Genomic DNA, 14,475 nt, shown 5'->3' with positions numbered 1-14,475 from the left:
AGGGTCATAGATTATCGTGTTAATTTACAGTCCATTAAATATGTAACTGTTGGCATGAATAATTTTTTACCAGTTATGTGTTCATATCAATATTGTTCATTGTGTACCATATTTTCCAGACTACAAGTCACACTGGAGTATAAGTCGCACACAGAAAAAAATGCGTTGTTGCGAGAAAAAACAAATTCAAAACACATTAGGACTGTGTGATATGACCAAAATCTCACATGCCGATATGGGTCATTTCATATCCCGATAACCATGCATATCACGATATAACAGTTTCTGTAAATTCAGGGAATAGTTTCCATGCCCCTCAGTGTGTGCACACGTTGCGTGTTTGTGTGTGTGTGTGTGTGTGGGGGGGGGGTGGCTCGGAGGAGTGGGGTAATTGGTGAGGTACAATTGGGGAGAAAAAGGGGGGGAAATAAAAAAAACCACAAAAAAAAACCAAACCAATAGCCAAACCACTGACGTCAAAATACACTTTTCTAGTTCATTCAGTGGTTACTGCTGGGAGGACTTTTCTAGTCGCACATTCAGTGGTTACTGCTGGGAGGACTTTTCTAGTAGCACATTCAGTGGTTACTGCTGGGAGGACTTTTCTAGTAGCACATTCAGTGGTTACTGCTGGGAGTACTTTTCTAGTCGCACATTCAGTGGTTACTGCTGGGGAGGACTTTTCTAGTAACACATTCAGTGGTTACTGCTGGGAGGACTTTTCTAGTAACACATTCAGTGGTTACTGCTGGGAGGACTTTTCTAGTAGCACATTCAGTGGTTACTGCTGGGAGGACTTTTCTAGTAGCACATTCAGTGGTTACTGCTGGGAGGACTTTTCTAGTAGCACATTCAGTGGTTACTGCTGGGAGGACTTTTCTAGTAGCACATTCAGTGGTTACTGCTGGGAGGACTTTTCTAGTAACACATTCAGTGGTTACTGCTGGGAGGACTTTTCTAGTAGCACATTCAGTGGTTACTGCTGGGAGGACTTTTCTAGTCACACATTCAGTGGTTACTACTGGGAGGACTTTTCTAGTCGCACATTCAGTGGTTACTGCTGGGAGGACTTTTCTAGTCGCACATTCAGTGGTTACTGCTGGGAGGACTTTTCTAGTAACACATTCAGTGGTTACAGCTGGGAGGACTTTTCTAGTAGCACATTCAGTGGTTACTGCTGGGAGGACTTTTCTAGTAGCACATTCAGTGGTTACTGCTGGGAGGACTTTTCTAGTAGCACATTCAGTGGTTACTGCTGGGAGGACTTTTCTAGTAGCACATTCAGTGGTTACTGCTGGGAGGACTTTTCTAGTAACACATTCAGTGGTTACTGCTGGGAGGACTTTTCTAGTAGCACATTCAGTGGTTACTGCTGGGAGGACTTTTCTAGTAGCACATTCAGTGGTTACTGCTGGGTAGGACTTTTCTAGTAGCACATTCAGTGGTTACTGCTGGGAGGACTTTTCTAGTAGCACATTCAGTGGTTACTGCTGGGAGGACTTTTCTAGTAGCACATTCAGTGGTTACTGCTGGGTAGGACTTTTCTAGTAGCACATTCAGTGGTTACTGCTGGGAGGACTTTTCTAGCAGCACATTCAGTGGTTACTGCTGGGTAGGACTTTTCCAGCAGAAATAATACAGCATTTTCCATCTTCACCACAGCAGTAAACTGCAGAGGAGTAAGGCAGGTAGCTGTGAGTTTGAGGAGGTGAAGTGTGTTGAGGCTGTCGAGTAGATATGACAAACCAAGCTGGTAGAAGACCTTCACCAACACATATTCCAGCATCAAGCACTAAAACTCAGTTTCAGCCGTGTGTGTTTGCTTCATGGTTGGGGAAGATGCTGATAGAACTGCGCTTCACACTGTTTTGTATGGAGTGGCCACACGCCAGTTGTATTACCAGTGTCTGTCACTTCAACAAAAACAGCGGTCTGCAGATTGCAGCTTTAAACAAGACCCGTACACCTTCACAATGTTGAAGAATACTGATGCAGACGTTTCTATAGCTTTCTAAGTAATGGCATGGTTGTCCATGCCGTTTGGGACAAAAGTGGAAAATAGTGTCGTACAAAAGCTCTGCAGTGTTGGTGTGTGTTTTAAACTGAACATTCGCATTCAAAGCCGAAAAACGTCAGTACCGTGTCAGTAGCTCGTTGTACGTGTTTGTAAAGACTAGTAGTTCACGGGCGTTCGGGTGGCATGGCGGTCTATTCCGTTGCCTACCAACACAGGGATCGCTGGTTCAAATCCCCGTGTCTTTTCTGGCTTGGTCGGGTGTCCCTACAGACACAATTGGCCGTGTCTGCGGGTGGGAAGCCGGATGTGGGTATGTGTCCTGGTCGTTGCACTAGCGCCTCCTCTGGTCGGTCGGGGAGCCTGTTCGGGGCGGGGGGACTGGGGGGAGTAGCGTGATCCTCCCATGCGCTTCGCCCACCTGGTGAAACTCCTCACTGTCAGGTGAAAAGAAGAGGCTGGCAACTCCACATGTATCGGGGGAGGCATGTGGTAGTCTGCAGCCCTCCCTGGATCGGCAGAGGGGGTGGAGCAGAGACCGGGACAGCTCGGAAGAGTGGGGTAATTGGCCACGTACAATTAGGGGGAAAAATCCCCCCCCCCCAAAAAAAGATTAGTAGTTCACAAATATTGTCAAGTCTATTTCCTGTAAGTATTGTCTACTGACATTTGTCAGTTCTTTACCCATTTCATAGACTGAAACAACGCGGTGGAGACGTAGCTGCTGTTAACAAACAGCATCACATAACGTCATGTAGCCATGGCAGAGCTAAATGTGTATTATATTCTGTAGTGATGTGCAGCCAAGTAGATGAATTGATTTTAGCGAGTAGAAGAAGCTGGGGTCAGACTCATACAGTCTAGTGGCAAGTATTTCAAATCTTTCCTTAATCAAAGTAATCCTTTTTTCTTTTTTTACCTTTGGCCCACTAGTGTGCATCCAGATATCTTAATAAAGCCAGTAAGACAAGACATCTCCAAAGCTGCAAGGACAAAAACCTCCCTGCCTCAGGCCAACCTGTCCCTCAACCAATACAGCCGCATGGCACAGGAAACGTCAACCTTAAATTTATGCTACACGTTATTGTGTAAGCGTAATTCAATTCAGGAGATACGACAAAAATGCTTTTGGGCATACATCCAAATTAAATCAGAGATGAAATTAATTTGAGTCTTAAAAAAAACGGGTACTGGTCATTGTTGAAGCAAATCAAGTACTGCACCATTGATGTAAATTGTGTTATTATTAAACCTAATATGGTTTTAATTCACACTCATTCATCATGGCTTCGCAACACATTACTGGAAGAACATGGAGTTTTACACCACGACTGCTGACTTAGAGAGGTTATATTTTGCTGCAAATGCATATCTGCAGCTATAAATCTAGTGAAGTTGGATGGCGCTGGGGTGTACTAATACTGCTCTGTTCATCCAACAGGAAGGTCCTGCTCAGAGAACATAAATGATTGCTGGTCACATCCTTGTCTAAATGGAGGCTCGTGTGTGGATTTCATTAATGACTACATTTGTCATTGTCCTTTTGGTAAGTACACACTGTTGGCTCACCATCATGCAGATCACGTCTTAACATTTTCTGTGCCATACCGTTAATGTAACTGGGATGTGAGGAAACCCTTTTATTTTTACATTTTCTCTTAGTTTTATCTCCGTTCACTTACCTGTTAGGGCCCAGACACCCCACGCTGACTAGCGGCGACTCACGTTGCCTGCCGTCTGGGCCAAAAAGTAGCACTTGAACACACCACAAAGACTACCGCTGACAGCCCCCGGTTTGCTAGCTTAGCACTGATTTGCTAAGCTGAACAGCCAATCGGTGATCTGTCTCACAGACGGGCTCCGCCGATTCAACATGCTGAATGGGCGGAAAAGCTGCCAACAGGGGTCCGACTAGCGCCGGCGGTGCGGGACACACCGCAAAAACTAGGGTTACAGACGCTCACCGTCGGCCTGGTGTGTCAGGGCCCTTACCCTTATTTTGCTCAGTATTTTTTGTCACACACCCTACTGCCGGGGCTCATGAACTCATTAACAGTGACCTATCTACACAGCGGCGTGTGACAGTCCAGTGCATTGGATGTGCCGTCTCGTTTGTTGTGTCAGGTCTTTTAGTTCTATGTTGCTCTCTCAGCCAAACACCTCCCCATACTCCACACAATGACACCAAAACACTGTCAAGGTTAGGCGAGGCTGCCACCAGGCCACCCTCGGTGTTATCGGAACTGCCCGTCTGCATGAGCTAGCAGTTAGCTTAGCCTGCTCCGTTTCCACGTCCTGTCAGACCGCCCTCGGTGTTACCTCCTTAGGCGCATCTCCATGCAGGGCCGTGGTCCCTAGTCCCTCAGGACGCAGCAGACCAAGCTCTCCCGGCCGATCCAGCGCCAGCTCTCTCAGCCAAACACCTCCCCATACTCCACACAATGACACCAAAACACTGTCAAGGTTAGGCGAGGCTGCCACCAGACCGCCGTCGGTGTTATCGGAACTGCCGGTCTGCATGAGCTAGCAGTTAGCTTAGCCTGCTCCGCTTCCACGTCCTGTCAGACCGCCCTCGGTGTTACCTCCTTCGGCGCATCTCCATGCAGGGGCGTGGTCCCTAGTCCCTCAGGACGCAGCAGACCAAGCTCTCCCAGCCGATCCAGCGCCAGCTCTCTCAGCCAAACACCTCCCCATACTCCACACATTGACACCAAAACACTGTCAAGGTTAGGCGAGGCTGCCACCAGACCGCCCTCGGTGTTATCGGAACTGCCGGTCTGCATGAGCTAGCAGTTAGCTTAGCCTGCTCCGCTTCCACGTCCTGTCAGACCGCCCTCGGTGTTACCTCCTTCGGCGCATCTCCATGCAGGGCCGTGGTCCCTAGTCCCTCAGGACGCAGCAGACCAAGCTCTCCCAGCCGATCCAGCACCAGCTCTCCCAGCCAGCACAGAATATTAGACATTAACTAACTTGCACCCAGGCTTTGCAGTGGAGTGCATGTCTATGAGATCAGACTAAATATGTCTGAAGCCAGCTCCCAGGCCTACCCTACCTGGGGGAGTGGTGGAACACCTCTCCATCCCAGTGTTTAGACTAGATCCAGTTCTGGATCCCGTTGGAACAGGATCTGGGACCTCCCAGACTGGGACCAGCACCTCCTTTGTCACTATAAAAGTCTATAAATAAATGTTGCGTGATATTTAATGTTATCTGTACTGTCATTGTTTTATTTTGCTTGTTTGCCTATTTTGGATGCATTTTAAATCTGATTAAAAACAAGAGAGCGAGACATCAGGTCACTCAGTGACACCTGAAGCATGTGAGTCGATAGACACACAACACGACATAGTTTGGTTTCTTAGCCTCCATGCTTTTCTTGTTTGTAAATGGAACTTTCGGCCCTAACCCCCCCTCCCTCGTTGTAGCAGTCCAAAGACAGAAGGGAAACGACACTCCACAGACAATCCACAGACAGAAGGGAAACGACAGGGAAGTGAAGGGACAGTCAATGAGGGAGAGAGAATGAGAGAGCTACAAACTGTAAACAGCCATTTCTTCTATGTGCCCCCCCATCATTTTTGAGTGATTATTGTGATTGTTTGAATTGATAAATATTTTTCCTCATGTATGTTCTAGTTTTCTTGCTGAATTTTACAGTACAGAAAAGTAAACAAAGGGAGGGAGGCATTAAAACATGCAGTATAGAAACATGTGCCTCTCACCTCCATGTCACTGTTCAGGGCAGACTGCAGAGAGGAGATGCATCACTGCAAATTTACTGTTCACAACGTTTTCAATGTAATGTGATTTGGGCAGAAAACAGAACACCAACGTGTCAGTAAAGCCTCCATTAAGGTTCTGGTTTCAGTGAAAGATTTATAGACAGGTGTGTTTGATGCCTTTATCTTTTGGGAAATTGAATTATACACGTCGCCTGTCTTAGCTACTCTGTAGATGGTACCGCTGGATAACAAACCCTGAAAACATCCTCAACACGCCGACCCACCTGCCCCATCCCAACCTCACGTTCCCCCCACCAACCACCCCCCCAACACAAACATGCACTTTAATTACTCTGTGCCGTGTATTTATAGGGAAACTTGATTGAATATTCTTTTAAACAGAATGTCACAGAGGTAAAAGCATTGCTGTGGCTCATTATTCAAACAATAGTCAGCTGGGCCACAATACAACAGAGGATACCTAGATCTGAAAACATGCACAACAAGGGCTTCCGGGTGGCATGGTGGTCTATTCCGTTGCCTACCAACACGGGGATCGCCGGTTGGGTATGTGTCCTGGTCGCTGCACTAGCGCCTCCTCTGGTTGGTCAGGGTGCCTGTTCAGGGGGGAGGTGGAACTGGGGGGAATAGTGTGATCATCCCATGGGCTATGTCCCCCTGGTGAAACTCCTCACTGTCAGGTGAAAAGAAGCGGCTGATGACTCCACATGTGTTGGAGGAGACATGTGGTAGTCTGCAGCCCTCCCTGGATCAGCAGAGGGGGTGGAGCAGAGACCGGGACGGCTCGGAAAACTGGGGTAACTGGCCGAGTTCAATTGGGAAGAAAAGGGGGGGGGGGATTTTTCAGAGGTAAAAGCATTGCTGTGGCTCATTATTTTACTTTAGAATAGGACTCAAACAATATTCAGCTGGGCCACAATACAACATAGGCTACGTAGGTCTGAAAACATGCACAACAGAACATTTGCTTACAGTATTTGGTGTCATATTATTGTGGCATTCTAAATTTCAGCCGTTAATCACACGGAGCTTCACTGGCCTTCCGCTGGCTTTAGCTGTGTCCTGGAGTTCCCGTTAGCTGAAAGGATGGAGACGGCGGTCCCATTTGCAGAGGGTGACACTGTAACTGTGACATTCCTTCATGCAACATTAACCTCCAAGTGAACTGCATGCACAATTGGTTATTAAACACTTCTGAAACACTTTGTTGGAGGCAATAGCTGTCCATTAACCAGCCAAGGAAATACATAATACGATGGTAAAAGGGTAGTTGGAAGGTCATCAAACATGCAGATCTGTCAACGCAAATATTCATTGTTTTCAATAATGTTAACTCTGAATAAATCATGTAATCATTTCACAATGATAGAGGGCATTTTGCAGCCTCTGACCACATCCAAAGTGATTTAATGGGCAAATCCTTCTGGATTTTAAAGGCTCTGTGGTTAACAGCATTAGGAATCGTAATTGTTTCGGGTGTGCAAAAATCTCCTGCTCACAGTCAGTGGAGCAGCTCTCTAACATGTTGTGTTTATTTGGTATCGAGCTTGGGGGGGGGGGGATTTATAAGTGTTAGCTTAACCGTTTCATTATCATAAGTGCCATGTGTTGGTTCTGTTTCATGGTGGATCTTCCCATCATGTCATCTTTATTCATAAAGACACATTTCATGAACACACATTCATTTAAAACATCAATCTGTGCTTTATTTACAACGGGCGTTGACGTGGGCATCTATCAATGACATGGAGATGTCTATCTGGCTCTGCAGACAAGTGTGACACAGATTAGCTCAGTGGGATGGGTCTTTGTCAATGATTCACTCAATTAGCATATTGGGTAGCAGGTAGACTGCCAGAGGAAGAATCGATGGCGCCATTAATCTGGTGAAGAAAAGGTGTCTTTACCTAATAAAGCAGCCATAAATGTGTTTGCCACCTTGAAATATGGGTTTTACTGTCATTTTGTGAATTCAATCTTTATGGCCCACTTCCCAATGATTTAGAAATTTTCCCCAGATCATTCACCCGCATCATTTGCGAGCCCTATATACCATGTCCTCTACGCAGACGATAATGTTAAGTGTCCCTTTTTGCACTGAGTGAGCATGTCTTTGTTTCAGGATTCAAGGGGAAGGACTGCTCTGTAAATTTAGACCTTTGCTCGTTTGGAATATGCAGCGAAAATACCATGACGTGTATGGAGTCCAAGGATGGACAGAATGTCACCTGCATATGCAAGAAAGGTGAGCCAGAATGTCATGTTGAGAAACATTTTAAATATATATATCTATCTATATATAGATATATATAATATAAACCATCAATGGTGTTGATAAAAGTGCGCAACAAATGAGGAGTGAAATATCAAGATAGATGTAGGAAAAAAAACTTTTAATACATGGAAGTACAAGCTTGTATATATATGTATATATATAACTCTGTTAAAAGAAACAATCAACGGTAGGGAAAGTGCTCAACAAATAAGGAGCTAAAAAATCCAGTGAGTCAAGTAAATTCTGTATGAGATAGTACAAGCCTGTTTCATGTCATAAACAATCATCATGTGGCGCAATCAGCTGGAAATGTTGCTTATGGCATGAAACAGGCTTGTACTGTCTCATAAAGAATTTATATATATATATATATATATATATATATATATATATATATATATATATATATAATATACCCACCTTAATACTTCTGCAGCAGCATGCTCCTGACATGCTCAGAGTACCTTTGGTTTGGGTCCAAATCATTCCAGCAGTACTGTCATGCATGTGCCCACTGGTGGACAGAATGGCACAAAATGTGTGTAGATGTCTGTTATGCAAGAAGGTCTTGGGTTCGAGCCCCGGGGTAGTCCAACCTTGGGGGTCGTCCTCTGTGTGGAGTTTGCATGTTGTCCCCATGTCTGTGTGGGTTTCCTCCGGGGGCTCTGGTTTCCTCCCACAGTCCAAAGACATGTAGGTCAGGTGACTCGGCCGTACTAAATTGTCCCTAGGTGTGAATGCATGTTTGTGTGTGTGGGCCCTGTGATGGTCTGGTGGCCTGTCCAGGGTGTCTCCCTGCCTGCCACCCAGTGACTGCTGGGATAGGCTCCAGCAACCTCGCGACCCTGAGTTAATAATAAGCGGTTTGGATAATGGATGGAACACATGTTTTGATGCTCATTAAACTCAGCCAGGTCCACTGTACAGAGGAAATGTGTCGTTCAGTGAGACCTCTATATAATACACAAAGCTGAAGCGTTGGTTTGGGATCAGTTGGGTATTTTTTGGAAGTTGATATCTATGTCCTTTTAAATGGCAAAGTGATAAAATTACCCTTCCCCCAAAGTTGAATGTTGATGACGAGACAAAAAAAAAAGAGTCAGGACCAGTGTTGATTTCTTGACTTTAATACCATTGTACATTATTTTTTCTGACAGTACCTTACAGTTTTATCAACACTTTGAGTTAATGAAAGCATTCTAACTTTTTTTTCCCCCAAGACAGCGAGGATTTACCTCTATGGATGACTTGTCAAAATATTTCTTGAGAAAATTGTTTAATGTTACAGCTGTCATCTCTTTGCAAAGCACTTGTTCAGGAAATGTGCTTATTATGTTCCTTAAATGTAAGAGAGTGCACTATCTCATAAATCACACCACTGTTGATATCACAGGAAGCTGAATCAGTTCATGTGGACACAACCTTTATTATGAGAGAAACGTTTCATCACTCATCTAAGTGACCTCTTCAGAATCAGAAACACTTTGTCTTGTCATTTCATGCACTTGCGCACATGGAATGAAACAGAACATGGTTTCCCCCAGCCCACAGCAGTGCAACACAGACAAAAACACATCCAAAAACTACATGAACACATATATCCAAACTAACACAAACTAGTAAAATAAATAAAAATCAGTCCAGGAGAATGAACGCCAGCCCGCATAGGCTAGCAGTTAGCTTAGCCTGCCCCACTTCCGCATCCTGTCTGACTGCTCTTGGTGTTTCCTCTTCGGGCACAGCTCCGGTCAGGGCTGTGGTCCTTGGGCCCACAGGACACAGCAGACTAAGCTCCCTCAGCCAATCCAACGCCAGCTCTCCCAGCCAGACACCTTCGACACACCTCCCCAAACTCCACATGACAACACCAAAAAAAATCAATGCTAGGCGAGGCTGCCGCCAGACCGCCCTCGGTATTATCGGAACTGCTGGTCTGCATGGGCTAGCAGTTAGCTTAGCCTGCCCCGCTTCCATGTCCTGTCAGACCGCCCTCGGTGTTTCCTCTTCAGGCACAGCTCCAGGCAGGGCCGTGGTCCTCTTCAGTCTCAACTGACTGCAGGGATCCCCAGTTGAGACTGAAGAGGTCACTTAAATGAGCGACGAAACGTTTTTCTCAATAACCGTTGTGTCCAGATGAACTGAGTCAACTTTCTGTGATTTCCTTACCTGGAATACTGAGCATGCATCAAGATACTGTTGACATGGTGTCGGGAAATGGAGTTGGCGATTCTTGTTAGAACCAAATGTAGTCAAACAGATCTGGAAGGGTCTTCTTCTAGTTTCCCGCTGCCAGGGTGTTGGTGTTGTCCGAGCTGTGGCTGCCAGTGGTGGAAGGGCTCACACAAGAGAAATGAAGACGCTAGACATGTTTGGTTTAAGTCACAAGCTCTCTGCCACAGGTTGTTATCGCGCTATGTCTGTATGTGAGCAACACCATATCAGAACCAATATAATATGAGGCAAAAAAAGGCAGTTTATTCCTGGGTGCAATTTGCCTAGGGTACCTCAAATGAAAATATTTGCTCGCAAAGCAATCATTATTACACCAAGAATCCACACTACTCCACGGCATCGTTTTCATGTGAATGGTTATTGTAAAGTAGTTAATGTAACCCAATCAATTACTGTAACTTCATTACTGCCGTTGCACTTATGCGGGACATATGTCATGGTGATAGGTTGTGAGTGATTTTTTATGTAAATGAAAGCAACCTACGGCGAGTTGCTCTTCCTAAATCGCCCCTCAAGGGCAATTGGTGAGCTGCAGCCTTTCATGGATGTTTCAGGTTCGAAGTCTTGGCATCAATATTATCTATTGCGGTTCCACTTTCCCTGCCAATGTAGCTTAATGGAAGTGTCTGTAATTTGTTCCAAAACATATATTTCAAGCCTACTACCACCTAAGTACCTATCAGCTCTCTTGCTCAAGATTATTATCGTTAATATATTTTGTTTCACTACAACAGAAATGGTGCAAACAGTTAAATATTTTATGACCTCGGTGAGCTATAATTGCTCTTATTTTGCAAGAACTACAAATGTTTCTTTGTTGCGATGCGCACAAAGAGCTTTGCAGGATTTGCAAGCATTGCAAAAAGAGCTTAAATCATGCAGGAAATAAATATGCACAAAAAGATTCAACTGTAAAAAGAGGTAAGACACCATACAAAGGTGTTTGTATGAAATTGAAGCTTTTTGCATCACAGCAGCTTTCAAATTTCAGAGTAAAGTATTTTTTTCCTGTTCTCAGTCATCCTGATCTGCTGCACTGCAGCAACTTGCAACACACACACTGTTTTTCTTTAGCGAGAACACTGTCTGCTGTGCAACAGCTTCCCCTGTAATACCATTTGTAGTCAGGGTGCTTGTTGAGCTTGGTGCTTTCCCTTTGACATTTGTGTAGCCTTTTTTTTAATGGATTAATAAGGACAATGAAAAATACACATACAGAACACTCGCAACAAATAGGATCAGTGGATATTAGATTATTAGCTCATATAGCCAATGCAGTAACATTTCACTTCCCTTTGAAAAAAACTCCTTCAGTTTTTATCTACTGTGTAGTCAGCAACACCTATGTCACCCAACCGATGCGTCTGTGTAGGTGCATAAGCACATGTATATTTGTGTAGTTGTTTCCTGTTGCTTTTGTTGGTATAAGTCAGCTTTGACCATGAATGCACTGCATTTGGCTTGAGAAATGTAATAAATCAGAAACCCAATGACTGGTTCATATTAAACATAATGAAATGATCCAGTGGACTGAGTCGGCATGTGCCCGGCAGGCCTTTGAATCAATACACAATGAAAAGCAGCTTTTGTTTTTCAAACAGTCATGCTGACTCTAATTGCCAAAGGGTTAAAAGCTGCCAAGTGCTTCCAGTAATGATACCTGTTTCTCATATCCTGCAGGTTTTGGAGGGCCATTTTGTGAAGTAAATCAAAATGAGTGTGAGTCAAATCCGTGCCAGAATGGTGGTATTTGCGTGGATGGTATTGACCTGTATCAGTGCTTCTGCCCAGGAGGTAAGCTGCAGTCAGCGGAGATAAATCATAAGTCTAGATGATCGTGGTCATTAGGATCTTAACCATCAGTATAAAGGATTTTTTTCAACAAATCAATATTTCACAACTCATAACTTTTTTTCTGGATAAATTTCAAGCCCAGTTGGTTTGTTTTGTCAGATGGTGGTAGTGTACTTTTTAAATGTATGGGTTTCATTTCATTCTGTCTGATGTACACACGATGACCTGAAGCTATCCTCATAAGACTGAACTGCACAGTTTGTATATAGATTTGTATATAATCATTTTGATCACCAGGGGCACCAAAAGACTGGGGCAGCTGTGTTCAGCCCAACTTTGTGGTCAGAATTCCAAGCCAAAATTGAGCCCCATACTAAAGTCTTACACAAAAAATTGATGGTTCACTGTTGCTATCTATGAAACTATAGCTATTAGAGGGCCTGGAGTGAGTCTCTATTGATCCCGGACCCCCACCTATAGTCTCTGTTGATAAAGGGACTGTGGTCTCTTTGAATGTGGGCCACAGCTGTAGTCTCTATTCAAGCAGCCTCTATCTAACACCAGTTATTGCTTATCTGCAGCAGGTTGCCAGCGTTGGGTACCTGGCTGGAGTGAGATTTTGATACCATGGACTTAATCACACATATGCGCACTTAATCATGTGCACATATTTGGACTCAGTTCACCATCAGGGTTTAAAAAAAAGTATGCAGCTTACATGTGGTGGAAGTGGGAGCTTAGGTCTAAGATTTTTTTCCCCTTTTCCCCCCTAATTGTATCCAATCAATTACCCCACTCTTCCGGGCCGTCCCGGTCGCTGCTCCACCCCCTCTGCTGATCCAGGGAGAGCTGCAGACTACCACATGCCTCCTCTGATACATGTGGGGTCGCCAGCCACTTCTTTTCACATGACAGTGAGGAGTTTCGCCAGGGGGACGTATACCCACATCCGGCTTCCCACCTGCAGACAGTCATTTGTGTCTGTAGGGACGCCCGAACCAAGCCGGAGGTAACACGGGGATTCAAACCACCGATCCCCATGTTGGTAGGCAATGGAATAGACCGCTATAGTTCCCGGATGCTCCCTGTTTATCATTTCTACTGCTAGGTCATAATTGTAGTAGCTTGGATCAATCTGATGAACTTTGATGCACATAATGGATGACAGCATCCCATCTAGTGCAAGTCTGTTTCTACACTCTGTTTTGTGCAGGCCAGTTGTTGAGAAGACTCCTTCTGCACCTGCATTAGAGTGAGGTAGGCATAGCGCAAGCTGTGTCACCAAAAAAACAGATGCCATTGTTCAGCGTTGGTTTCATTCTTTTCTCTGCCATGCACTTAATGTTAGACAGCTAAGGTAAGCTAGCTAGCTGTTAGGATTTATTCAAAACAAATATTACAAACACCCAGGGTTTGTTAATTAATTAATCCCTGATTGATAGCTGTCCTAGTCACTTAGCCTGGCTCGGTTCATGCCAGGTTAGTTGGAGTGTGGCTGGCTTGCTTGAAAGCCTTCTGGGCTCCCGGCTGTGAACTTGAGCTACTGTCCGGTCGGTCAACACAGATATCAGCACTGCACACCAGTCAGAGGATGCAGCTCCATGGGAACACCCTTATGAAACACCCCGGTTTTCCAATACTCCGCTATCGCCTAGATTGAAAGTCATTCACTTGGTTTAAACATTACTATTCCAGAAAGACCATTATACGTTCGCCTGTTCATCTTCGTTGCTGTCGCAGCGTTTTGGCGTGAGAATTGTTTGGGCAGTGTGAGAGTGTGAGGCTGAAGGTGAAAGCGTGTGTCACGCACCAGAAACGTGAGAGAACGTGAGAGTTGGCAACCCAACAGTAGTGATCAATGCAAAAGTCACAGCCTTTTGCTTGCTGTAGCCCTTGCACTGACATTCCCTATCATTTCTGTGGGTGTCCTGTGGGCTGAAGGACCACGTCCCTGACCGGAGTTGTGCCCGAAGAGGAAACACCAAGAGCGGTCTGGCAGGATGAGGAAACAGGGCAGGCTAAGCTAACTGCTAGCCCATGCAGACCGACAGTTCCGACAGTCATCCTGGTTGATGTTCATTCTCCTGGACAGTGATTTTTTTGTTTTTAGTTTAGGTATATGTGTTAGTTTGGATATGTGTGTTCTTGTAGTTTTTGGATGTGTTTTTGTCTTTGTGTGCCACTGCTGTGGGCAACAATGTTTCGTTTCATTTAATGTGTGCAACTGCATGAAATGACAAAGTGATTCTAATTTATTGTGAAACAACAAGAATTCGTCTGAAGATTGCACTGGAAAAAAGGACCAGGAGGAACAGTTAACTATGCTGTACTTCAGCTAATGATGGCTATATAAGGTGTGGAAGGTTGGGTTTTGGTGCGTTGTTTTGTTGTGGTTGATGGAAGGTGAAAGGTCCCAG

At 44.9% G+C, this 14,475-nt stretch overlaps 1 protein-coding gene across 1 annotated transcript in view; it reads left to right on the top strand.

The window, feature by feature from the left end:
- The window catches only part of eys (eyes shut homolog), a 292,598-nt gene that overhangs the window by 37,732 nt on the left and 240,391 nt on the right, over positions 1-14,475 (top strand). The window contains 3 exon segments of the mRNA XM_056292252.1: positions 3,456-3,560; positions 7,880-8,002; positions 11,945-12,058. Coding sequence (XP_056148227.1) covers positions 3,456-3,560; positions 7,880-8,002; positions 11,945-12,058 — 342 coding nt within the window.

The sequence above is a fragment of the Lampris incognitus genome, chromosome 13 (assembly GCF_029633865.1).
Source record: "Lampris incognitus isolate fLamInc1 chromosome 13, fLamInc1.hap2, whole genome shotgun sequence".
NCBI lineage: Eukaryota > Metazoa > Chordata > Actinopteri > Lampriformes > Lampridae > Lampris > Lampris incognitus.
The sequence above is the reverse complement of the archived record's forward strand: the minus strand, read 5'-3'. Positions and strand labels throughout refer to the sequence as shown.